The sequence below is a fragment of the Phacochoerus africanus genome, unplaced genomic scaffold (genome assembly GCF_016906955.1).
Source record: "Phacochoerus africanus isolate WHEZ1 unplaced genomic scaffold, ROS_Pafr_v1 Scaffold_157, whole genome shotgun sequence".
Lineage (NCBI taxonomy): Eukaryota > Metazoa > Chordata > Mammalia > Artiodactyla > Suidae > Phacochoerus > Phacochoerus africanus.
The window spans coordinates 2,662-25,081 of record NW_025927350.1 but is presented as its reverse complement, the minus strand read 5'-3'; the positions used below and the strand labels follow the sequence as shown (position 1 = coordinate 25,081).

The following is a 22,420-nucleotide window of genomic DNA, read 5'->3' as shown; positions in this document are numbered from 1 at the left end:
CAAGGAGCTGGGCTTTCCCAGTCTGTCCTGTCTGAGGGCTCCTGGGTGCAGAGGGGTGCTGAGGGGGGTATACTCCGGGTTCCTAGGAAAGTCGTCAGTAGCACCAGGAAGCCCAGGGCAGGGGCCGGGACAGGGAGTGAGATGGAAAGGTTGGCAGAAGCACAGAGCCAGGTGCAGAGCCGTGGAGACGGCAGTCTGGAGGCGCGCTGACGTGCCCCCTGCTCCGCCCTCAGGCTTCATCCCAGTGTTTCAGGATTCAGGCCTTTCCCAGCAGCGCTGGACGGACGGGAGACGGGATGACGACGGTGCTGATGGTCTGGGACCTGAAGCCGGAGGGGAGTGAGCTTTGGCGAGAGATTGGAGGGCAGAGGGTCAGGGCAGATGTCACCGTGTGGCAGCCCTGGGGGGCGGGACTCCTCCAGCTTCTCGCCTCCTGCTTTGCACGTGCAGGGAGTCACGCATGCAGCCGTGCACACTCAGACCCACGAGCCAGCAACACACAGGCATGTGCGGGCTCTGTACAAGCACATATACACACGTGGACACGCGTGCAGACACATATGCGGGGACTGTCGCAATCGGTGGCACAGGCTTATTGCTGGCTCAGGTCTGAGGCAGGGCCAGCCAAGTCCCTTTGAATCCTGGCTCTCAGGGGAGGGAGAGGTTGGGGGTTGGGCAGGGCCCAGGGCCAGGCTGATTGCAGCTCCCACCAAACAGCGACCTTTGTCTTGAATGGCCCAGGTTGCAAGTCCCAGAGTCCAGGCTGGTCTCTCTGGTGTCGCCTGGGCGGCACTGATTTATCGTCTGGACACTCAGCTGCCACCTGCCTGGTTCGTGTCCGCACAGCTCCCGTCCCACATCTGACCCAGGCCCTCGTCCATCGAGAGCCAGGATCCCAGCCCTCAACGTGCAGACAAGGATCTGCTACGGGGACAGAAGGAAATTCGGCTCCTGACACGCAGCCCAGCCCCTGACGTGTGGCCTGCTTCCTCCCCAGATGGCAGGAGCACCGCCACTAAGGACACGGCCCACCAGGGCAGAATCAGACATTACAGCTCTCAGTGTCTCCTACACTCCTGTGCACTGAGGGAGGCACAGGCATTTAAAAAGCTTGGTCTGAGTTCCCTGGAAGCTTCGCGGGCCAAGGACCTGATGTTGTCACTGCTATGGTTGTGGCTGCAGCTGTGTTGCAGGTTCAGACCTTGGCCCCGAAATTTCCTCATGCCTTCCTTTGGCTAATCCATCCATCCACCCATCAGTCAAAACAGAAGCTTGGTCGGTGCTGGGCTGGGCTGAAGCAGGGGACTGTTAAAGCCCAGAGGCAGACAGCCCAGCGGGGATGGGATCAGGGCGAGGATGTGTGAAATGCCAAGAGGCATTGCATTGGGGTAAAAGGACTTTGAGGCAGAGGGAACAGGTTGTGCAAAATCTGGGCTGAGGGGAGGTCGGAGGCCCTAGGGAACTGGAAGCAGCTCAGCAGGGCTGGGGGAGGGGAGGGAGTGGCTGCAGGCAGGCAGGGCCCACCCTGGGATTGGGGGGGGTAGGCTGGCCAAGGCATCTAGAGGGCAGCAAGAATCCACTGGGCACTTTCACCAGGGGCTGGGTGCCGTTAGACTGCCCTGCAGGTCCTCCTGGCTCCAGGGAGCTGGGCCTCTGGGGATGGCTTCCACCTGATCTGGGTGGGACATAGGGCCACTGATTAGTGGTGGCTGGCGGAGGCTTTACAGGCCAGGAAGCAAACGAAGGACTTTATGTGGGTTCTTATACAACAGGAGAGGAAGGAACTGTCCTCAAAGTTATAAATGTCAAAATTCAAAGTAAGGAGCGCCCTTCATGGCGCAGTGGAAACAAATCTGACTAGGAACGATGAGGTTGGGGCTTCGATCCCCGGCCTTGCTCAGTGGGTTAAGGATCCAGCCTTGCTGTGAGCTGTGTTGTAGGTCACAGATTTAGGGCTCGGATCTTATGTTGCTGTGGCTGTGGTGTAGGCCGGTGGCTACAGCTCCGATTCGACCCCTAGTCTGGGAAACTCCATATTGCCGCGGGTGTGGCCCTAAAAAGCAAAAAGCAGACAAACAAACAAAAACAAAGTGAATAATTGAGTTTAGTTTTTGGTACTACGGGTTCCCCAGTGAGAAGAAAGGAGGTTGGGGGGCTGACTTTTCACCCAGCTGGGGCTTAGTTGGTCATCCAATAATGGCCAGTGGTCATCTGTCCAAGTCGCTCTTAGCTCACAGGGGGTTCAGACCCAGACGATGGTTTGCTGACCCTGGTCTGGACCAGTGGGATTGGGTGGAAGAACGTGCGGAGCAAGGACCCTCTCAATAGACCTCCACCAGCCCGCCAGTCCTTTGAGAGCAGGTACCACCTCCAGTCTGGTGCTAGAGGATGCTTGTTACTGTAGGGGACCGAGATCCTTTAGCCAATAGGAAGACGCCACGGAAGGGAAGTCTCTAATCATACCATCTCATGGTTACACGGATCGGAACTGTTCCTCTCCACTCCTCTCCCAGGGCAGGACTAAGGTATCTGAGTTTCTTGGGAATGCAAAATATTCCAGATATGGAAAGTGCCTCAGAAGTTGCTGACAGTCTGGGATCTGAATGGAAGTCTCAGGACTCGCAGCTGGAGGATTTTCCCTACACCATCTTGCTTGTTGTCGCCATGGACCCTGGCTAACGTGGAAGGTAGGAGTACATGGAGAAGGCGTAGGGTCAGGACTCATCTGCCCAGGACAAGATGCTCCTGAGGCTCCTACCTTCCCCAGCTGGTGGTCCAGGGGCAGAACAGGTCTCCTCCTTTACATGTATTTGCATAACATTCCCTGATGAGAAACCTGAGGTGCCAAGAGAATGAACAGCTTCCTTGGCATCTGTGGCCCAGTAAAAATGTGATTTCCCCCCAAGATATCCATGTCTGATATCTAGACCCATGACGGTTACCTCATATGTGGGAACAATGGATCTTTGCACCTGTGACTAAACTGAGGCTCCCCTGGTGAGAAGATGATCCTGGAGCATCTGGATGGGCTCCAGTGACTCACATGTGGCCTGTAAGACTGACAGAGAGTGGCTGCACTAGATCCAGAAAGCAGGAGGTGACGTGACAGTGGAAGCAGAGAAAGAGAGTGGCAGATGCTTCTCTCCTGACTGAAGTTGGGAGAGGGCCCATGATCCAAGGAATATATGCAGCTCTAGCAGCCCGAAAAGGGAAGGAAACTTATTCTCCCCTAGAGCCTCAGGAGGGTGCCCGGCCCTGCCAGTCGCTTGGAAACCGATGCCGTGAAACTGACCTCCGACGTGGCCTCCAAGAGAGAGAGAGCATAAGAACCTGTTGGTTGAAGTGGCCCAGTTGTGGTCGTTTGTTACAGCAGCCACAGACCCTAAGACAGTATCCGAGAGAATTCTTCTTTCTCTAAGTCCACTTTGTTTTTTGTTTTTGTTTTTGTTTTTGTTTTTCTTTTTAGAGCCACACCCATGGCATATGGAAGTTCCCGGGCTAGGGGTCGAATCGGAGCTACAGCTGCCGGCCTATACCGTAGCCACAGCAACTCGGGACCCAAGCCGTGTCTGTGACCTACACCAGAGCTCATTGCAACGCTGGAGCCTTAACTCACTGAGCAAGGCCAGGGATCGAACCTGCATCCTTATGGATCCTCACCGGGTTTGTAAACCGCTGAGCCATGAAGGTAACTCCCTGAGACAATTTTTAATTTGAGAATCCTTGTGGATTTATAGACAAGCTGCGAGACAGTATAGAGAGCTCTCCCCCACCCTTCACGCAGGTTCCTCTACTGTGGCCACATCACGTCGTGTCGGTGCATTTGTCACAGATGAGAAACGAGATCGACACACACGGGTGCTCCCTAAGCTCTGCAGTTGATTCCAAGTCCCCTGGGTTTTCCTAATGACCTTCATCTGTTCTTGGAGCCCATCCAACAGACCACATTACAGTTAGCTCTTGGTGTCCCCTGCTCTGCTCAGCTTCTCAGTCCTTGTTTTTTTCAAGGCCCTTTGTCTTGAGGGGCACAGGCCAGGTGTTTTGGGAAAGGCCATTCCATTTGGGTTTATCTGACGCTCTTCTCTTGGTTAGACTGGGGTTATGGGTTTGGAGGAGGAAGACCATGGACGTGAAGGGCCCTTCTCGTCACAGCACCTCAAGGGTACATAGTACCCCCATGGCTTATCACCGAGGCTGTCGACCTTGATCACCTGTCAGCCTTGAGGTCGTGTCTGCCAGGGTTTCTGCTGTGGGGTTAGTCCCCGGTCCTCCCCTGCCGCCATGTCTTTCCATAGTCGAGTCATGGAACAAGCTACTCTAGGCTGTCCCCAAGCGGAGCGGGAGAGGGTTTTGTGCCTCACCTTCCTGAGGGACAGTGTCTGGAGGAATTATTTGGGGTTCTTCAGTAAGGGAGGCTGTCATTTCTGCCGTGTTTGCTCCTTGTTCAGTCAGTATGGTTCAATCTATTTTTGTCAGTACGTACTTGTGGACAGTTATGTTATGCTTTGGGTTATAATGCAGACAGTATGTTATTTGTTTTGTTGATCAAGTTGTTCCGGCCATGGCTGGCGGAAGCTTTTCCAGGTTGGCTCCTGGGTTCCCTGGAGATGCTGGGAACATTTTGTGTTTGGGGCACGCCCTTACTTTCTGGCACCACAAGATGCTTCAGACTCGTCCTGTACTTTCCCTGGCCTGGCCTGGCCCTACTCTAGCACCAGTGATTTCTCCAAATAGCCCAGGACTCCACTCCGTAGAGACATATGAGAAACAAGGATCTGGGCCCTGTGCTCCTTGCTCCTGGGGTGCCATTGCTCTGAGGCTCTCTCAGGAGGCAGGTAGGAAACACATCTGTAGACTGAACCATACTTATGATTTGGCAGTTTCCAGTCAATCTGCTGTTTTCCAAATTCCCTGAGGTCAGTCCTTTTTCCTCCCTTGGTTTGGTGACATTTTCTTGCACGTTTGTAACACAGACGTGTTTCTTTTGCCACCGTCTGTGTTCCATCCTGGCATCCCTCGACTTCTTGGTTGCTTTTGAATTTTCAAAAATTCTTATAATTTTATTTTTCCATTATGCTTGACTTGCGGTGTTCTGTCACTTTATACTGTACAGCAAAGGGACCCAGTCTTTCATGTATATACACACACATCTTCTCTTTCTCACATCCTCCTCCTCCATCATGTTTAATCACAAGTGACTACATAGAGTTCCCTGTTGCTCAACTTCTTGGTTGATTTTTTTAAATGTAAATTTTTATACATAAGTTTCAGGCTTTGTGTGTTTTGACAAATGCATAGACTCATATTTATAGCCTACAATACCCTACAGATCTGCCCCCCTAACGATTCTCCCTGCTTCCCCATGGAAGGCTCTACTCCTTAGATCCCTGACTTCTGGGAACTTGCTACACTTTTCCAGAAAGTTACATGAATGGAAAAAAATACAGTGTGGCCATATATATGGCTTTTTTGTTGTTGTTGTTGTCTTTTCTAGGGCCGCGCCTGGGGCATGTGGAGGATCCCAGGCTAGGGGGCCGATGGATTCTAATCACATTTGTTTCGGTGAGCCATGATGGGAACTCCTTTATGGCTTTTTTTCCCTTAACAAAATTCATTGGTGACTCGTTCATGCTGTTGTGTGAGCAGCTCATTGCTCCTTAGTTCAGAGCACTGTTCCGTTGTATGGACATAGCACGGGGTGCTTCTCTGTCACCCTCTGAAGGACATCATGGCCACTTACGGTTAATGGACATTATTAAAAAGGCTGCTGTGGACGTCGATATGCACATTGCACTGTGGACTGAGAGGCCGAGGCTGGGCCCTGCCACGTGGCAGCAGGCAGAGCTGTACTGGCTGACACCTGCCCCACTTCTCACCATCAAGCAGTGTCGACAGGCAGGCGTTTTGTCCCCTGTGGGTCACGATGTCTGAGAACTTCTCCCAGGCCAAAGGGCAGCTTGATTTCAGGAGGAAACTCCAGCTCTGCCCAGTCCCGAGGGCCTCAGCCCTGGTCTCTCACGCCTGACAGGGCCTGATTCCTCTGCTGTCTGCGTCCGCATGTGCTGGGGCGTCTCCCCACAAGGGCCCGGCCCCTCAGGCGGGCGGGGGGCCCTGAGGGGTGTCGGGTGGCAGGTGCTGTGTAGTCACCGAGCCCTTGCCCTGAGCTCCTGGCTCCCTGTGTCCATGGGGAGGCCCCCTGCCTAGCAACACCCCCCTCCCACGTCAGGGCTCAGCACCTAAAAGGACATTCTGGGCACACACAGTCCGGCGTGGGTGTTCCTACTGGGCTCACCCTCCAGGCAGCCGTCCTCTGAGCCCAGGCTCCCTGCTCCCACCTCGTGGGGCCCGTGTCCTCACCTGGGGACCCAAGGTTGCTGTGAAGGAGGGGGAGCCCCTCCCCTCTGGCCCCTGTCTGTCCCCTCCCCCGTCTGCCCTCCTGGCGCCCTAAGGCTGATGGTCACCCTGTAGTCCACCCAGGCCAGGTTCCCACCTCTGGCCTTTGCTCAGACCTTTGCCCTTCCGACTGGGGCGCTGCTGTTGGGCAGCTCAGCCTCTGTCCTCCAGGCAGGCTGCTTCGTGCAGCATCCATGGCGCTGGTGTCGCCCGGACTAGAGTCTGAGGTTTCTGCCCTGTGGCTGTGGCAGCCGCCTCCCAGAGCCCCCAGAGATCGGGCTGCTGGGGTCACACCCTCCTGTGGGGTGTGGGCATGGGACTGATAGAATGAGGCAGGTTGGCTGGTGATGACTCAGAGGTCAGGTCACAGAAGGCAGTGCGGCTTCTCTCTGTCTCTCAGTCTCTGTGTTTCTCCATCTCTCTTCCTTGCGGCCTGACTGTTCTGGCAGAAGCCGTGTCAGTGACAATTGGCAGCCCTCTGGCGAGGCCCGCATGTGGGGCCAAAGCCTTCTGCCTGAGGCCACAGAGCGTGCTTGCGAGCAGCCCCTCCAGCTCCACTCGAGGCTCAGAGACTGTAGCCCCAGCAACAGCCCTGCTGACTCCTCATTAGCCTCCTGGGCTCGAACCCTCAACGCAGCTGCTCCCAGATCTGGACCCTGACGCAGTGCGAGATGGTACATGTCGCTTGTGTTAAGCAGCTAAGATTTGGAGTATTTGTTCTGCGGCAACAAGACCTGTGTTTGTCACCTGAAAGGCAGGTACCCTGACCCCCGCCCAGGCCCCGCGTGCGGGGGCTGAGAGGAGGCACCGTGGGAGAGTCGCTTATGCAACGTCCCGTGCTCACTGTGGCCGCTGAGGTGTCCAGGTCCTGTGTGGGGGCTGGGTGGGCGTGAGGACATAAAGGATGTGGTCAGGGTCTCGGGGTTCCCGTCCCCTGGGGCCGTAGGTGTCACTCAGCCATCAATGGCCATGCCCTTTCACCCCAAAGCGAGCTCATGGGAGGGGTAATAACAGCGAGTCGGGGTTTGGGAGGGGAGGGCAGGGTTGCGGGTGGATCAAGTATGCTGAGGTTTGGCAAAGAACGTGACCTGCCCACGTCAAGGAGAAGCATGGTTGGGGGGTGGGGGGGGCGGGTCAGCATGTCTTAGGACGTGGCTTGTGTGGGAGCAGCGTGTGTCCCACTAGCCCTGAGGGCGCAGGGGTGAAGAGGGGCGAGTGTGCGGGGCGGCTGAGAAAGGGCCTCAGTGCCAGGCTGAGGAGGGGCTTAGTTTGAGGCGTGCAGATCATTGCAAGCAGCTGGCTTTTATTTGGGGAGAGAATGCAGGTGCTGCACGGGGCTGGGCCGGAAGACAAACCTGGTCATTGGAGCTGCTCTTTTTCCTGCCCACCGAGTGACAGGACCACAGAGGACAGAGACCCCAGACACCATTCTCTCCCGGCATCTCTCCCATTTCTCACGTGGGCAGAGCAGGGTGTGGGCTTCATGCTCCAGACTCACAGCAGGAGGGCAAGTGACCGATGCCCTCCTCTGGCACGCTGCCAGCTGGGACTCGGGGACGGCCTTGGGCTGGAAATCAGCACCGCAGTCCGTGAAGGCTCTGGGGATGGGTTCAGCAGACACCTCCTCCAGGAAGCCTCCTGGGACCACGGCTCCTCCCTCTGGGCTCCCTAATGCCAGTGCTGAGGAGGGCTGGGTGCCTCCCCCGGGCGCTCAGCAGAACTCCAAGTGTTGGTCGCTGGGGACGTTGTACTTGAGCTTGTGGGCTTCAAAGAGCCTGGACAGCTCCTTCAGGTAGCGCTGGTGCAGCCCGTCCACCTCCTCCTGCGAGGGATTCGGTGTCTTCTGCACCTCGATGGGCGTCCCCACTGCAAGAGACAGAGGTGGCTGGCGACCCAGAACGGGAACCACACGGGGGGCAGGAACCCTTGGAGCAGGTGCCCAAGGCCATGATCACGTGTGCAGGAAAGTGTTCTCACTGCCTCTTTTGCACTCTTTTTCAGGTGAAGGTTTCTAAGATGTCAGGGTAGATTCCAGATTTGAGAGCGTAACCCGACCGCCGGCTGGTATATTCATGCATTAGCTCCATCAATCCTCCTAAGGATCCTATGGGGCTAGAAGCTGCTGTTACACCTGTTTGACAGGTGAGGCCGTGAGGCTGAGGGAGCTTGAGTGACTTGCTCAACGTCACATAGCCAGGAGGCATCATCAGTGGCAGGTTTGAAGCCCTGGGGATGTGCTGCTGACTTCCAGGACACGTGGGTCTGTGAGTCTGAATGTCCTGATCAGAAGTCACAGGATGGCTGGGAGGAGGCCGGTCCACAGCCCAAGCTGCCTTCTTCCCCCTCTGCCCCCGCGCGGGCCTGCAGTGCCCCCCGTTCTAGACCGGAGTTGGGAAGCCTGATCTACCTCCTTCCACTGGCTCTGCCTCTTTGAGGAGACACCTGCCCTTCCATCGTCTCTTGGATAAGGCTCTGGAGGCAGCCCCTCTATGAATATTCATGAAAATATTGCTGAATCACCCAGGGAAAGTCCTGGTGGAGGCGCTGAAAAGTCCATACTTCACTAAGAAATGACTGGATGGTGGAGATGAACAGACCTCCCACAACAAGCTTTGCCATTGGCACCTACTTGGCATCCAAGCAGAAAGCAAATAAACGTCCAAACCGCTAAGTAGGCGGTGCTGTCTATGGATTAATCTAATGCCCATGAGTGTACAGGAAAATTTGGAAGTGGTCTATCTTCTCGGAGTCTCCGTTTGCCCTCAGTACAATGGGGATGGTAGTCCTGCCCCCAAGGTTGTTGGGGTAACTGAGCTGCTGCAGGTAAGGAGCCGGCACAGTGCCCGGCTCAGAGCAGGTGGCAGTGATCAGGAGTGACCCCTGTTCTTTGTGTCTGTTACAGCTCTCATGCCAGGCTGCCTGGCATTGGGGTTACCTGCCCGTGTGTCCATTTCCCAGTTTAGAATGTGCGCTCCACGAGGTCCAGGATGGATCTGGCCCGTGTTCAAGTCCCCTTGTGCTCACAGCCCGGGCCCTGGCCCTGTAGCCCTCCCCACTCCCAGCCCGGGTCTTGGCTCACCCACGGTGGTGATGGGCCGGCGGTAGGGCAGAAAACCAAAGCTGTGCTGGAAGACACCGCGGCCATGGAAGAGCGGGAGGGAGAGCCCCATGATCCTCTGTAGCCGGTCCTGGCCCCAGCGCAGCCAGGAGCCAGGTGAGTTCTCTACCTGGTCAAATATGTCATTCTCCCCAAAGGAGAAGATTGGCACCAGAGCCGCCCTGAGGACGACAGGAGAGAGGGCTTGTGGGCGGTACAAGAAGGCACAAGCTGGTCCCCTAGCTTCCCGCCGGGACCCAGGGACCAGGACTTGGGGCAGAGCGCAGAGCCCTGGGCTGGATGTAGGAGGCCTCAGGTGTCCCCCAGACCTGCCACAGCCTTGCTCCGTGACCACGGGCAGGTCCGGGCTCCTCCCAGGGCCACCACCTGACAGGGAGACCAGAATGCTTCAGGGAGTCCTCCCAGATTGCAAACCTCTGCAAGCTTTCTGGAAACATCTCTCCTGCCCAGCCAGCTTATGTTCCCAAGGATGCTTCAGGTAGGAGAAGAGCTCCTCGCTCTGCTCCCCACCTCCATTCTCCCAGGTCCTGTTGGTCTCAGAGCCAGTGTCAGCTTCGGGCGACCTGACCCTGCACACCTCGGCCCTTTGGTCACCGTGTTTCCCAGTGGAAACTCTTCCATGGATTAGGACATGAGACAGTCCATCTGTCCCCAAGGTAGAATCCTCTTTGTCAACGGACAGGGAGTCTCCCACCAAAACGGGTCCGCCTCAGTCTCTGCCGTCTGTCCCCCAGATCACAATCCTTGCCGATCCCCACCCGAGCCCGAGAGGCCTCTCCCCCGTTACCCGTGCCGCAGGGCGAGCCTGATGAAGCCCTTGCGGTTGCGAAGCACCAGCTTGTAGCTTCCAGGCCTGGCGTTCAGTGCCTCCTGGGCGCCACCTGTAGTGATGCACAGCAGGTTGCCACCTGTTTTCCTGCTCAGGATGTGATCCCCGCTCTCCTTGTCCGCTGAGACCAGCCCTGGGGAGAGAGGACAGGACGTTGGTCAGTTTTGGGGAGAGGGGGGTGGGACTGGTGAAGGAGGAGCCTTAGGCTCCCCCTACCTGCCAGCTGCGAGGTCCCTGGGGATCAGGACTGGGTCGTGTCCCTCTTCCCAACCCCTCACCGAGCTCACTGCCGGACTGAGTTTGCTGGGAAGTGCTCCTGGGGTCTAGACTCCTTCCCCCTGACACATGCTCTTGGAAGAACTTCAGAACAGGTGACAGCCTCCCCAAAGTCCCTCCTCCATGCCTCCAGCCCTCCTCTTCCCCACCCAGGGGTGGGAAGACTCACCCCAAAACATGATGTAATCCCTGAGGAAGGGGACCCAAAACAACAAGTTCAGAGTCATTAAATTGGGGCGGATGCCGGGGAAGAGGGAGGAGAAGCCTGTGCTCTCGGTGCACAGGTTGGTAAAAGCTCCGGTCGCCAGGATGCCGTGGGGGTGGAAGCCAGCAACGTAGTTCCGGGAGGGGTCCAGCTCAGCGGTCTTGACCAGCTGCAGGGACAGCAAGGGGGTGGGACTTCGTGCTGTCTCTGGTCTCGCTGCTGACTTTCCGTGCAGACACTCTATGGTGAAATGTTGGCTAATTCTCAACCATTAAGTCCTAGACCTCTTCTAGGGTTTGTTCAGAAAGCTACCGTGCTCAGAGGAAAATTTTCTAAATTTTTTTGAAATTCAACCAGTGACTAACAGCTCATAAAAATTACAGAAGGAGTTCCTGTCGTGGCTCAGTGGTTAACGCAGCTGACTAGGAACCATGAGGTTGCGGGTTTGATCCCTGGCCTTGCTCAGTGGGTGAAGGATCCGGTGTTGCCGTGAGCTGTGCTGTAGGTCACAGACGTGGCTCGGATCTGGCGTTGCTGTGGCTGTGGTGTAGGCCGCCGGCTACAGCTCCGATTGGACCCCTAGCCTGGGAACCTCCATATGCCGGGGGTATGGCCTTAGAAAAGGCAAAAAGACCAAAAAAAAAAAAAAAATCGCAGAAAAAGGGGGCTCCCATCATGTCTCAGTGGAAATGAATCTGACTAACATCCATGAGGATGCAGGATTGATCCCTGGCCTCGCACAGAGGGTTATGGTACCAGGGTTGCCATTAGCTGAGATGTGGTTCGCAGAGGCAGCTCGGATCTGGCGTGGCTGTGGCTGTGGATTAGGGTGGCAGCTACAGCACCGATTCAACCCCTAGCCTGGGAACCTGCATATGCTGCAGAGGCAGCCCTAAAAATACACACACCCACACACACAAAAATCACAGATGGGAGCTTGAAAAGACATTCCCATTAACAAGGAGGGCAGAGGCCTGTGGCAGTGGGGGAGATCCAGGGGCTCATACCTGGGTCCCACTTCCTCCTCTCCATCTCAGATTCTTGCAGGTGCTCAGCCCCACATGTGTGTGAATGCGTTACCCGGTCTCCTGAGAGGTGAGGCGCTGCAGTGTCTGCAGGTCACAGCCCCAACCCCCCAGGCTCCCAGCCCAGCACAGGGAGTCAAAGTGCTTGTCATCTCGCCCTCTGCTGGTCCTTGTTGGTACTGCCCACCCTCTGCAGGTGGTGATCTGCAGGGCTGCAGTGGACAATCCTGGACACTCTGCCCTCTGAATTCCTGAAAGCAAGTTCAGCGTCCCACCAGCCTCAATAGCTTTAGGATTGGGGCGCCCTCCTGGGGAGCTGCCTGGCCGGGGAAGGGGAAGGAGGCCAGTGGAAAGGACAGGCCCAGAATTGCCCAGCACATTATTTCCTGCCAGTTGTGCAATGATAGCAGCTCCAGGTGCAGAGAGAGCCAGATGTTGTCCTATGGTGGTCTTGGGATGACCTCACGTCTCTTGGAACCCACACAACCCAGTGACAGAATACGGCATTATCTCCACTTTGCATATGAAGAAACTGAGGCTCAGAGAGCCTGTGTAATTCACCCAAGATCACACAGCTGATATGCTGCAGACCTGGTAGTAGAAGTTGCTCCGCCCAGCTCCAGAGGCCACACTCTGTAGCTTCGTTCATGCCCAGTTCCAGAGGAGGGTCAAATGCCCCTCCTTGGCTCCTCTCTGTGTCCTCCCTGCCTTCCCCATCCTGTCATTCCAAAACCAACCCGGCCCCCCTGTTTACACACAGGCTTTATTCTGTCTGCGAGACAAGAAGGGAGAAGAAGTATCAGTCACTCAAATCAAGAAGCCTGTTTCAATGAGGACCGATCTCTGGGTCCCTGGTCAGGATGCCCTGAGTCAGAGAGTCAAAGAATGAGGTGCCCACGGTGTGAGGATCGGACTGCTAGCAGATACAGGGAGAAACCGAGATTCAGAATGGGGCAGGGCTTTGTCCAAGGACACACCGCGTACTGGAGTCGGGGCAGGACTGATCCTGAGAACCAGTTCAGGACGTTCCGCCTTGCTTCTTTACCCAGAAACGCACAAGCTTTCAAACCACCAAAAGGATTTGCTGTGTGACTGTGGTCACCCTTTTCTTCCTCTCTTGGTGACCGTCCCCTCTTTGATGAACTGTGGGGCTAGGTGGTCTCCAGGATGAGTATTTATTAGCTATATCCCCCACCATGGCAGCTGAAGGGTTTACACCTGCAGGATACATATATGTGCCACATGCTATGGCCCACAGAACGCCTTAAAATTCTGTTTATTCATCCGTCCTTATAATGGACCCATGTCCCTACAGAGGGCAAACCATGGCCAGGCAGAGGCTGATTTCTTCCCCGGGCCACAGAGCCAAGGAAGCCGAGCTCCTGCCTCCCAAGCTAGGTTTCTGCTCACGGTCAACGGGGCCACCCTTCCCCCGGACACGTGCGGCGCTATGGTCCCTGCCCCACCCCAGCAGCCCCATTACTCACCAAGATGGGAAAGTAGTCCCTCATGTACTTCCACATGTGCCAGTGCCTTGTGGAATCTAAACTCCTGCCCCCCTGGCGTGGCCTGTCTCGTTCCAGGTACCACCAGAATGTATAGAGGATACTGATGAGCCAGAATCTTGTGAACAGGAGCCCGACGAAGATTGCAGTGCAGATCTGGGCTGAGGAGGGCAGCAGGAGCTGTGAGTGGTCACAGGTGAGAAGGAAGGAGCCCTCGCATTGCTTAGCACGAGCAGCACTGTCCGTCCAGCCCTCACCCAGGAGGAAGAGGGAAGCATTTCACGTCTCCAAGGAGGAAGGAACACAGCCCCCCAGGGTCACACTGGGGGGCCTGGATTTTAAGCCAAGTAGGTTTAGCTCCTAACTGACTTTTCCCCACTGTTCTAGGCGGCCCTATCAACTCTGCTGTTCCCTCTCACCCTCGCTCTGTGTCCTCTTAAGTAGTCTGGATTCACCAGGTCCTCCGTAAATGCCTGGTGGAGAAGCGACTAAAGGAAGTGTTTCCGGTTTCAACATTTTGGGACCTCTGAGAAAAGGAGCCATTCTCCCTGCCCAGCCCTCATTCTGTCCATTCTCTGCCCATCCTCCATGGAGAGATACCATCGGATCCCCGTCCACCAACGTTCTGTCAGGGAGTTTTCTGGTGGCCTAGCCTGATAAGGATCCGGCTGTGGCTCGAGTTATAGCTGTGGTGTGGGTTGGATCACTGGCCAGGGAACTTCTGCGTGCCAGGGGTGTAGCCAAAAAAAAAAAAAAAAAGGTCTCCCATGGCTTTACCTCACCTTTAAGGACAGCCAGTGTAGGGAGTTCCCATTGTGGCTCAGCGGGTTATGAACCCAGCTAGTATCTGCGAGGATGCAGATTCGATCCTGGCCTCACTCAGTGGGTTAAGGCGTTGCTGTGAGCTATGGAGTAGGTCACAGAGGTGGCTTGGATCCAGCGTGGCTGTGGCTGTGGCTGTGGTATAGGTGGGCAGCTGCAGCTCTGATTCAACCCCTAGCCTGGGAACTTCCATACGCTACACCTGTGCCCCCACCCAAAGAAGTCCAGGGTAGCTCAGCTTGGCATTCAAGGCCCCATGGCTGGCCCCACTCTCATCCGGTTCCAGCCTCATTCACCCACACGCACCCAAACTCTGGCCATAGCAAGCTCCTCGGTGTTCCTGCAACTTCCTGACCTCCTTTGATCTCCCAGAAGATGTTGTCCACCTGTTTCTTCTGCCTGCCCTGCTCTTTCCTACAGAGGGAGGGAGGAAGAGGCCAACCCATTGCTGGCCCTTGGATCAGGCGTGCAGCACAGCTAGGACAGGGCCCATTAAGGAATTCCCTTCTAGAGTTCCCTTTGTGGCACAGAGGAAACGAATCCGACTAGGAACCCTGAGGTTTCGGGTTCGATCCCTGGCCTTGCTCAGTGGGTGAAGGATCCGGCGTTGCCGTGAGCTGTGGTGTAGGTCACAGATGCGGCTTGGATCTGGCGTTTCTGTGGCTCTGGTGTAGGCGGGCAGTGACAGCTCCAATTAGCCCCCTAGCCTGGGAACCTCCATATGCCGTGGGTGCAGCCCTAAAGAGACAAGAGACTGAAAAAAAAAAAAAAAAAAAAAGAAGAAGAAGAAGAAGTTCCCTCTGACCTACAATTCTGAGTCCCGACTGTGTGCTGATCTAGGCCTCATTTCAAAGTCAGGTGGCCTGATGGCAACGGGCCCTCATTTCCAGGGAATGTTCTTCCCTCCCCATCCCGTTCTCTTCGCCTAACATCGTTCACTCCAACTCTGAAAGAAAGTCAGCCTTCCGTTTCTTCCACTTGAAATAGACTAGACTGGGCTGTCGTTCCTGGCGGGCTTCCAGGAGGAAGGGTCCTTTAAAATTCATGAGCCAGATGAAATCGGTGGGGCTCACAGACGCTCACTTTACACAGAGCACCTGTGATGTGCCAGGCGACGGCGGTACAGCAGTGAACAAACAGCAGAAACCTCTGCCCTCCCGGAGCTGATTCCCACAAGTCTGGAGGAAGGCAGCAGGAGGCCAGTGGGGAAGGTATCCAGTGGTTTGACCTGTATATAACTTCGTCATTCTTCACTACAAAATTTTGGTGCGAAGAAATATATACTCCCGTAGTTCTCTGCCCTTGGGCAAAATCAAATGTCTTCATGATGTGCTCCAGAAAATAAAACCGAGTGGTTAGTGGTGGCTCCCTGGAGGGTAGGATTTGTGGAACACTTTTACTTTGAGGGTGCCTATCTTGTTTGATCGGAGCATATCAGCATGTTTGCTTTTTAGTCAAGGGAAGTCTAGGAAATAACCCACACGGGGGCCATTTCCACTTGATGCTAGAGAACGCCCCCTATCAGCTGGAAAAACTCAACCTGGCGGGGGGCGGGGGGGGGAGAGGGGTCTTTTCAGTCACTTGGGAGGGGAGACCCCTCTTTTCCTCATAAAGTTGGGAGGGAAATAGGTATAACACCTCACTTGTAGAAGCCCCACGGCAAGCCAGTGGGGAGAGACCGATGTCCCGTTTTCCCATTTTGGTTGCATCCCACTCCCAGCACCCATTCATTCAACGAATGCATCAACATCAGATCTTCTAGGACCCAGAGAAAGAGTTGGGAACAAGAGCAACTGTTTGAAAGGAGCCTCCCCTTCCTGTGTGAGTGTGAGTTCCAGAGCAGAGCAAAGACTTGGTGAACGACCCAGGGGAGGGTATCTGGTTCTGGGCCTGAGTCCCCAGGGACAGGTCCTAGTCGACCTGTCTCAGGCTCGTCTTTGCCCCTCCGCCAAGGGCCTGCTCTAGGTCCACGTGTGTGGTCTTTACGCCCCTGGAGCAGCCCCAGGGGCAGGAGGGAAGCAGGAGAGGGGGGGTCCAGAGGCCAAGTGGTTTCAAGGAGGAGGCAGTGACCCCCTGGGTCGAAGGCTGCTGAGACGTCAGGATGAGAGCTGGGCAGGGACCACTGGCTGAAGCAGCAGGGGCGGTGGCCGGGTGTGAAGTTGCCCAGGGCAGCTCCTGGGAGCAGTGGATCTGAAGTGGGGGGGAGGGAGGCCCGAAGGGGAGGGGAGGGGAGGGGCGTGGGGAATGCAGGGGCTCTTCCAGGAGTCCTGCTGTGCAGGGGAGCCTAGGGAGAGGGAGGGAGGCGGAGGAGAGGGTGGGGCCAAGGGATTTTTAGTTGGGAGTTGTGACCGCATATTTGCGGATGGAGAATCGGGGACATGGCAGGAGAGAAGAGGCAATTACTACAAGCCCTCACTCTCCTGCCAGCCTTCAAACCCTGCCCTGTGGGCCCATCTCCTAACTGTCTCTGGAAGGAGGCCCCTGCTCTCCACCCACCACCGGCCTCCCTAGACCAGGGCAGGGGATGGTTTCCTAAAGAGCCTGAGTGTGGCTATTTACACTCTGTCGCTGAAGAGGCACTTGCGGGATATCACACAGACAGGTGATCTTTTCAAATGGAGAAACCTCGCTTGGCTCATTGGGCTGCGCAAATACTACAGACAAGCAATGGACTGGATTTGGCCCATGGGGCATCAAGTAGTGCCCCCTGATCTAGATTGTGACTGCCCTCTGCCATTGGTCTACCTCCTACACCCCAACACATCGCCCACTGCAGCCACAGGGACCTGTACCACACAGACGGGACCTTGTGATCCCAGTAGTTAAAGCCACCCTGGGTCTCCCCTTTGCCCCAGGATAATGGACAATGTCAAAGCTCCTGCCCCAGGCACCAGGGGGCGCAGATCCCTTTTCTCAGCTGCCTTCCCTCGAGGTCCAGGCCCAGGGCCACTTGGCCTCTCTGTGCGGCTCCTGAGAGTTCCAGGCCCTGGGGCTGGCCTGGGGGTTTCATGGCCAGGCAGTCACACTCCCGTTGGCAAAGCTCCCCCAAGGCCACCTGAGCAAGATCATCCCCAGGTCTCAAGCCACCTGGCTGTGGTCCTCCGGTGCCCGTTGATCCGGGGCCAGGGACGGGCCTCCTGCCCTGGGGGAGCACCTCCCCCCTGCGCACCTCCCCCACACCCTCAGCCCTCTCTGCTCCCTCTGTCTCCTTCTCTCTCTCCCTTTGTCAGTAGGAGGTGCCCAGGCCTACAGCCTTGGGCATTTGAGGCGCATAGCTTCTCTGCTCCTGTGTGTCATGGTTGGATAACCAGGGATATCTTACATGTTTCAACAATTCTTAGGACAGAGACCCAGATTAATCCTAACGGATGCTAAGGGGAGGCAGGCTGGAGAGGCTGCTTTGCTGGCGATTGGTCTTTAGCTGCAAAACTGTGGAGACAGGGAATTCCCATTGTATCTCAGTGGCAAGGAATCTGCCGGGCAGGTTCGATCCCTGGCTTCCCTCAGTGTGTTAAGGACCCAGCGTTGCCTAGAGCTGTGGTGTAAGTTATAGATGAGGCTCTGATCTGTAAGTTGCTGTGGCTGTGGCCAGCAACTGTGTTGGCTCTGACTCAACCCCTAGCCTGGCAATTTCCATATGCCGCAGGTGTGGCCCTAAAAAAAAAAATTGCCTTCAGCAGAGCTGGAGTCGAGGCATCGGTGGCCTCCTGGTCCCCATGGCTGTGCTCGCTGTGGGCGTGGGGTGGGGAAGGGGACTAAGCGTATCCTCTGTGTGATCTGCCCACCGGGCCAGGCCACGGCTATGCTGGCAGAAGGAGCATGTTTCTGCATTTCACCCCGCAGCGCCCTGTAAGGTCCGCATTCTTAGTCCCATTCTGCTGACGGTGCGATGGAGGCAGGGGAGGTCAGGGCCGGGCTGTCCAGGGGCCCACAGCTGTTGAGTCTGACCTAGATGTGCCTCTCACTGCCCAGGCCCCTCTCAGCCCGCCCCTCACTGTCCTTCCTGTTCCTCCCCTGTCCCCACCCGCCACCCCGACACCTGCTGAGGCTCTGTAAGGAAGGAAGGGACCTCATCCCACCTGGGCTGTCTGAGGAGCCTGGAACTTTCCCACAAATGACTCTTCCTCCCCCACAGCTCCAGGCATCCTCAGGCGGGTCCCTGTCCTGCTTCTAAGGTGGAACCCACAGCCCAGGAGGGCTAAGTACCTGCCCCAAGCCACGGGTGAGGGCTTCTACCCCAAGGTCCCAGCAACTTCCCGTATGAGCAGAGGACTCCAGGCTGGGTCTCTAAGCTCAGCAGCCCCATTAGAAGCCAAGTCTTTGTCCCATGAATGCACTGTGTGCACCTGGAGTGACAGGTGCCCATGGTCTCCTGCCCGCCCCCGCCCCCCCAGCCCGCCTTACGCAGGAACAAGACTGGAGAAGACCCACTGGACGATCACAAGAGTCTGCAGCCTGCGCTCCCACGGCACGAACGAGGGTGCGAACTCCACCATACTGGCTCTGGCTCTGGATGCTTCTCTGAGCTCTGCTGTGTTTGGAGATACCTGCTGGCTTTTGTTGCTGCCAGAGATTGTGTAAGTATTTGTGGGGGTGGGAGGTGGTTGTCCAGCCCAGTCCTAAATCCTCCAGCCCCCGCATGGCAAGGAACCCTTTCCTGCAAGAAACCTTTGAAATGACTTGCCTGGGACCCAGCTAAGGTTGAAGGAAAAATACGTTTGATTCCTCAGGCAAGACCTTATCTGCCGGATCACCTTTGCTCAAATTGTGCCCTTCCCTTGGCAAGAGAAGCCCCAAATACTGTGCACTCCTGACCTGTTCACATTCACCCAGAGACCTGGCTGCAGTAATTGCCTCTTCTCTCCTGCCATGTCCCCGATTCTCCATCCGCAAATATGCGGTCACAACTCCCAACTAAAAATCCCTTGGCCCCACCCTCTCCTCCGCCTCCCTCCCTCTCCCTAGGCTCCCCTGCACAGCAGGACTCCTGGAAGAGCCCCTGCATTCCCCACGCCCCTCCCCTCCCCTCCCCTTCGGGCCTCCCTCCCCCCCACTTCAGATCCACTGCTCCCAGGAGCTGCCCTGGGCAACTTCACACCCGGCCACCGCCCCGCTGCTTCAGCCAGTGGTCCCTGCCCAGCTCTCATCCTGACGTCTCAGCAGCCTTCGACCCAGGGGGTCACTGCCTCCTCCTTGAAACCACTTGGCCTCTGGACCCCCCCTCTCCTGCTTCCCTCCTGCCCCTGGGGCTGCTCCTGCTCCTCCCTGTGGCTGGTAACCTTCCTTCCCCAGACTCAGGCTTTGAGTGCCCTCCTGCCCCTCAGTCCTCGGGCCCTCCCTCTCACTCCACCCTCTGTCCTCAGAGACCTCATCCAGGCTCTTGGCCTTGGGGTCTCTCTGGAGTAGGAACATATCCAAACTGCATCGCCAGGCCTGACTCCCCCCGGGGCTCCAGACCTGACGGTCCAGGCGGCCTCTTGTCCTCTTCCCTGACAGCCTGTGCGCCGCCTCCGTCCTAGTCTGTCCCAAACAGAGCTTGGCTTCCCCTCGCTTGCCCAGGCTACCTCTCCTCTGCTCCTTGCCATCTCTGGAAAGGGGGCTTCATTGACCTAGTTCCTCAGGCCAAAACCTTAGAGTCACACTCGATTCTTTCTGTCCTCTCCGTCCATCTCTATCTGTTTGGTCTCTTCAATCACTGCTTTTAAACGTACGCTTTGAACTGAAATATATCAAACATACAAGAAAAGGCACAAAACCTAAGTGTCGGAGTGATGCATTGTCCCAGAGTGAACCCATTTGTGTGACCTTCACTCCGATGGACAGATGGAACCTGACCAGCACCTGTGTCCTTGGCCTTCACGCCTCTCTTCCCCAAAGCTCAACCCAGCTCAGCTCTGCTGTGAACCTTACCAAAAGTGATTCTCACACTATAAAACTTTGGGGACTGGCTCTTCGACCCAAGATTGTATTTTGAGAATCATCCAAGTTGGGTGTATTTGTCATAAATTTCTGCTCCGTGCCTTATAGGACTTCACTGTGTGAATATGCCACAATTCATCCATTTGACGGCTCAGGGACATCTGGGCACATTGCCTGTTCTGGCTATTGTGAATAGTGTTGCTACCTGCATTCTTTTCTTTCCTTTTCCAATTTTTGAGAAAAGTCAACATCCAGGTATTAGCACGATGGTTTGATGTACAGATTTCTGAATGACTCTAAGGGATTTATTTGATATCCGCAATCTCACATAGTACAATAAAAAGGAAAAAAAAATCTCTGTTGTGATGACAACTTTGAAGATCTACTCTCCCTTTTTAATTTTTAAATGGTTTCTATTTTTTCCATTATACTTGATTTACAGGGTTCTCTCAGTTTCTACAGTACAGTATAGTGACACAGCCACACACACACACACACACACACATATATATACATTCTTTTTCTCACATTATCTTCCATCATCCTCCATCATAAGTGACTAGATAGAGTTCCCAGTGCTTTGCAGAAGGATCTCATTGTTTATCCCCTCCCAATGCAATAGTCTGCATCTACTAACCTCATGCTCCCAGTCCATCCCACTCCCTCCCCTTCCGCCTTGGCAACCCCAAGTCTATTCCCAACGTCCATGCGTGATTTTTCCGTGGAAAGTTTCATTTGTGCTGTCTATTAGTTTCCAGATAGAAGTGATATCATATGTTATTTGTCTTTCTCTTTCGGACTTACTTCACTCAGTATGAGAGTCTCTAGTTCCATCCAGGCTGCTGCAAATGGCATGATTTTCTTCTTTCTCATGGCCGAGTAGTATTCCATTGTGTATATATACCACATCTTCTTTTTTTATATACAATGATTTTTATTTTTTCCATTATACCTGGTTTACAGTGTTCTGTCAATGTTCTACTGCATAGCAAGGTGACCCAGTCACACATACATGTATACATTCTTTCTTCTCACGTTATCGTGCTCCATCATAAGTGACTAGATATAGTTCCCAGTGCTATACAGCAGGATCTCATTGCTTATCCATTCCAAAGGCAATAGTTTGCATCTATTAACCCCAAGTTCCCAATCCATCCCACTCTCTCCCCCTCCCCCTTGGCAACCCCAAGTCTGTTCTCCATGTCCATGATTTTCTTTTCTGTGGAAAGGTTCGTTTGTGCTATATTTTGATTCCAGATATAAGTGATATCACATGGTATTTGTCTTTCTCTTTCCTACTTACTTCACTTAGAATGAGAGTCTCTAGTTCCATCCATGTTGCTGCAAATGACATTATTTTTGTTCTTTTTGATGGCTGAGTAGTACTCCATTGTGTGTAGATACCACATCTTCTTAATCCAATCATCCATTGATGGACATTTAGGTTGTTTCCATGTCTTGGCTATTGGGACTAGTGCTGCAATGAACATACAGGTGCATGTGTCCTTTTCCAAGGAAAGTTTTGTCCATATATATGCCCAAGAGTGGGGTTGCTGGATCATGCGGTAGTTCTATGTATAGTTCCCTGAGGTACCTCCATACTGTTCTCCATAGTGGCTGTACCAGCATACATTCCCACCAGCAGTGTAAGAGGGTTCCCTTTTTTCCACACCCTCTCTGGCATTTGTTCTTTGTGGGCTTAATAAATGATGGCCATTCTGACTGGTGTGAGGTGGTACCTCATGGTAGTTTTGATTTGCAGTTCTCTAATGATCAGTGATGTTGAGCATTTTTTTCATGTGCTTGTTGGCCGTCTGTATATCTTCTTTGGAGAAATGTCTATTCAGGTCTTTTGCCCATTTTTCAATTGGATTGTTGGGGTTTTTTTTGCCTTGAGCTGTGTATAGGTTTTTTATATATTTTAGAGATTAAAGCCCTTGTCAGTTGCATCATTTGAAACCATTTTCTCCCATTCTGGAGTTGTCTTTTTGGGTTTTTCTTATGGTTTCCTTTGCTGTGCAAAAGCTTGTCCATTTGATTAGGTCCCATTGGTTTATTTTTGCTTTTATTTCTGTTGCTTCTGGGAGAAACCATTTGTAGGGTTGATGTGAGAGAATGGTTTGCCTATGTTCTCTTCTAGGAGTTGGATGGTGTCTTGTCTTCCATTTAAGTCTTTCAGCCATTTTGAGTTTATTTCTGTTCATGGTGTGCAGGGTGTGTTCCAGTTTCATTGATTTACATCAGGCTGTCCAATTTTCCCAGCACCGGCTGCTGAAAAGACTGTCTTTTTCCCATTTTATATTCTTGCCTCCTTTGTCAAAGATTAAT

General features: G+C 54.5%; 2 protein-coding genes across 2 annotated transcripts; both read right to left on the bottom strand.

Moving 5' to 3' along the window:
• Positions 1-7,676: 7,676 nt before the first annotated feature.
• On the bottom strand, positions 7,677-10,132 carry LOC125119152 (2-acylglycerol O-acyltransferase 2-like). The gene is made up of 3 exons (XM_047766005.1): positions 10,089-10,132; positions 9,473-9,672; positions 7,677-8,259 (listed from the first exon to the last, which is right to left on the bottom strand). The coding sequence occupies exons 1-3, from the start codon at positions 10,130-10,132 to the stop codon at positions 8,105-8,107; spliced, it is 399 nt and encodes a 132-aa protein (XP_047621961.1). The 3' UTR covers positions 7,677-8,104.
• A 132-nt stretch (positions 10,133-10,264) lies between these two features.
• On the bottom strand, positions 10,265-18,669 carry LOC125119151 (2-acylglycerol O-acyltransferase 2-like). The gene is made up of 4 exons (XM_047766004.1): positions 18,578-18,669; positions 17,845-17,902; positions 10,786-10,990; positions 10,265-10,482 (listed from the first exon to the last, which is right to left on the bottom strand). Exons 1-4 carry the CDS (start codon positions 18,667-18,669, stop codon positions 10,295-10,297), a joined length of 543 nt encoding a protein of 180 aa, XP_047621960.1. The 3' UTR covers positions 10,265-10,294.
• Positions 18,670-22,420: the final 3,751 nt, after the last annotated feature.

Coding starts and splice junctions, on each gene's coding strand:
- LOC125119152 (XM_047766005.1), bottom strand. CDS start 10,132: ATGGAAGAGTTTCCACTGGGAAACACGGTGACCAAAGGGCCGAG. Junction 9,673..10,088: donor ACGGTGACCAAAGGGCCGAG/GTGTGCAGGGTC, acceptor TGTCGTCCTCAG/GGCGGCTCTGGTGCCAATCT. Junction 8,260..9,472: donor CCGGCCCATCACCACCGTGG/GTGAGCCAAGAC, acceptor TGTCTCTTGCAG/TGGGGACGCCCATCGAGGTG.
- LOC125119151 (XM_047766004.1), bottom strand. CDS start 18,669: ATGGTGGAGTTCGCACCCTCGTTCGTGCCGTGGGAGCGCAGGCTGCAG. Junction 10,991..17,844: donor CGACTCCAGCTCTGCTGAAG/GCAATTTTTTTT, acceptor CTGTCCCTGCAG/CTGGTCAAGACCGCTGAGCT. Junction 10,483..10,785: donor GGATTACATCATGTTTTGGG/GTGAGTCTTCCC, acceptor CGTCCTGTCCTC/TCTCCCCAGGGCTGGTCTCA.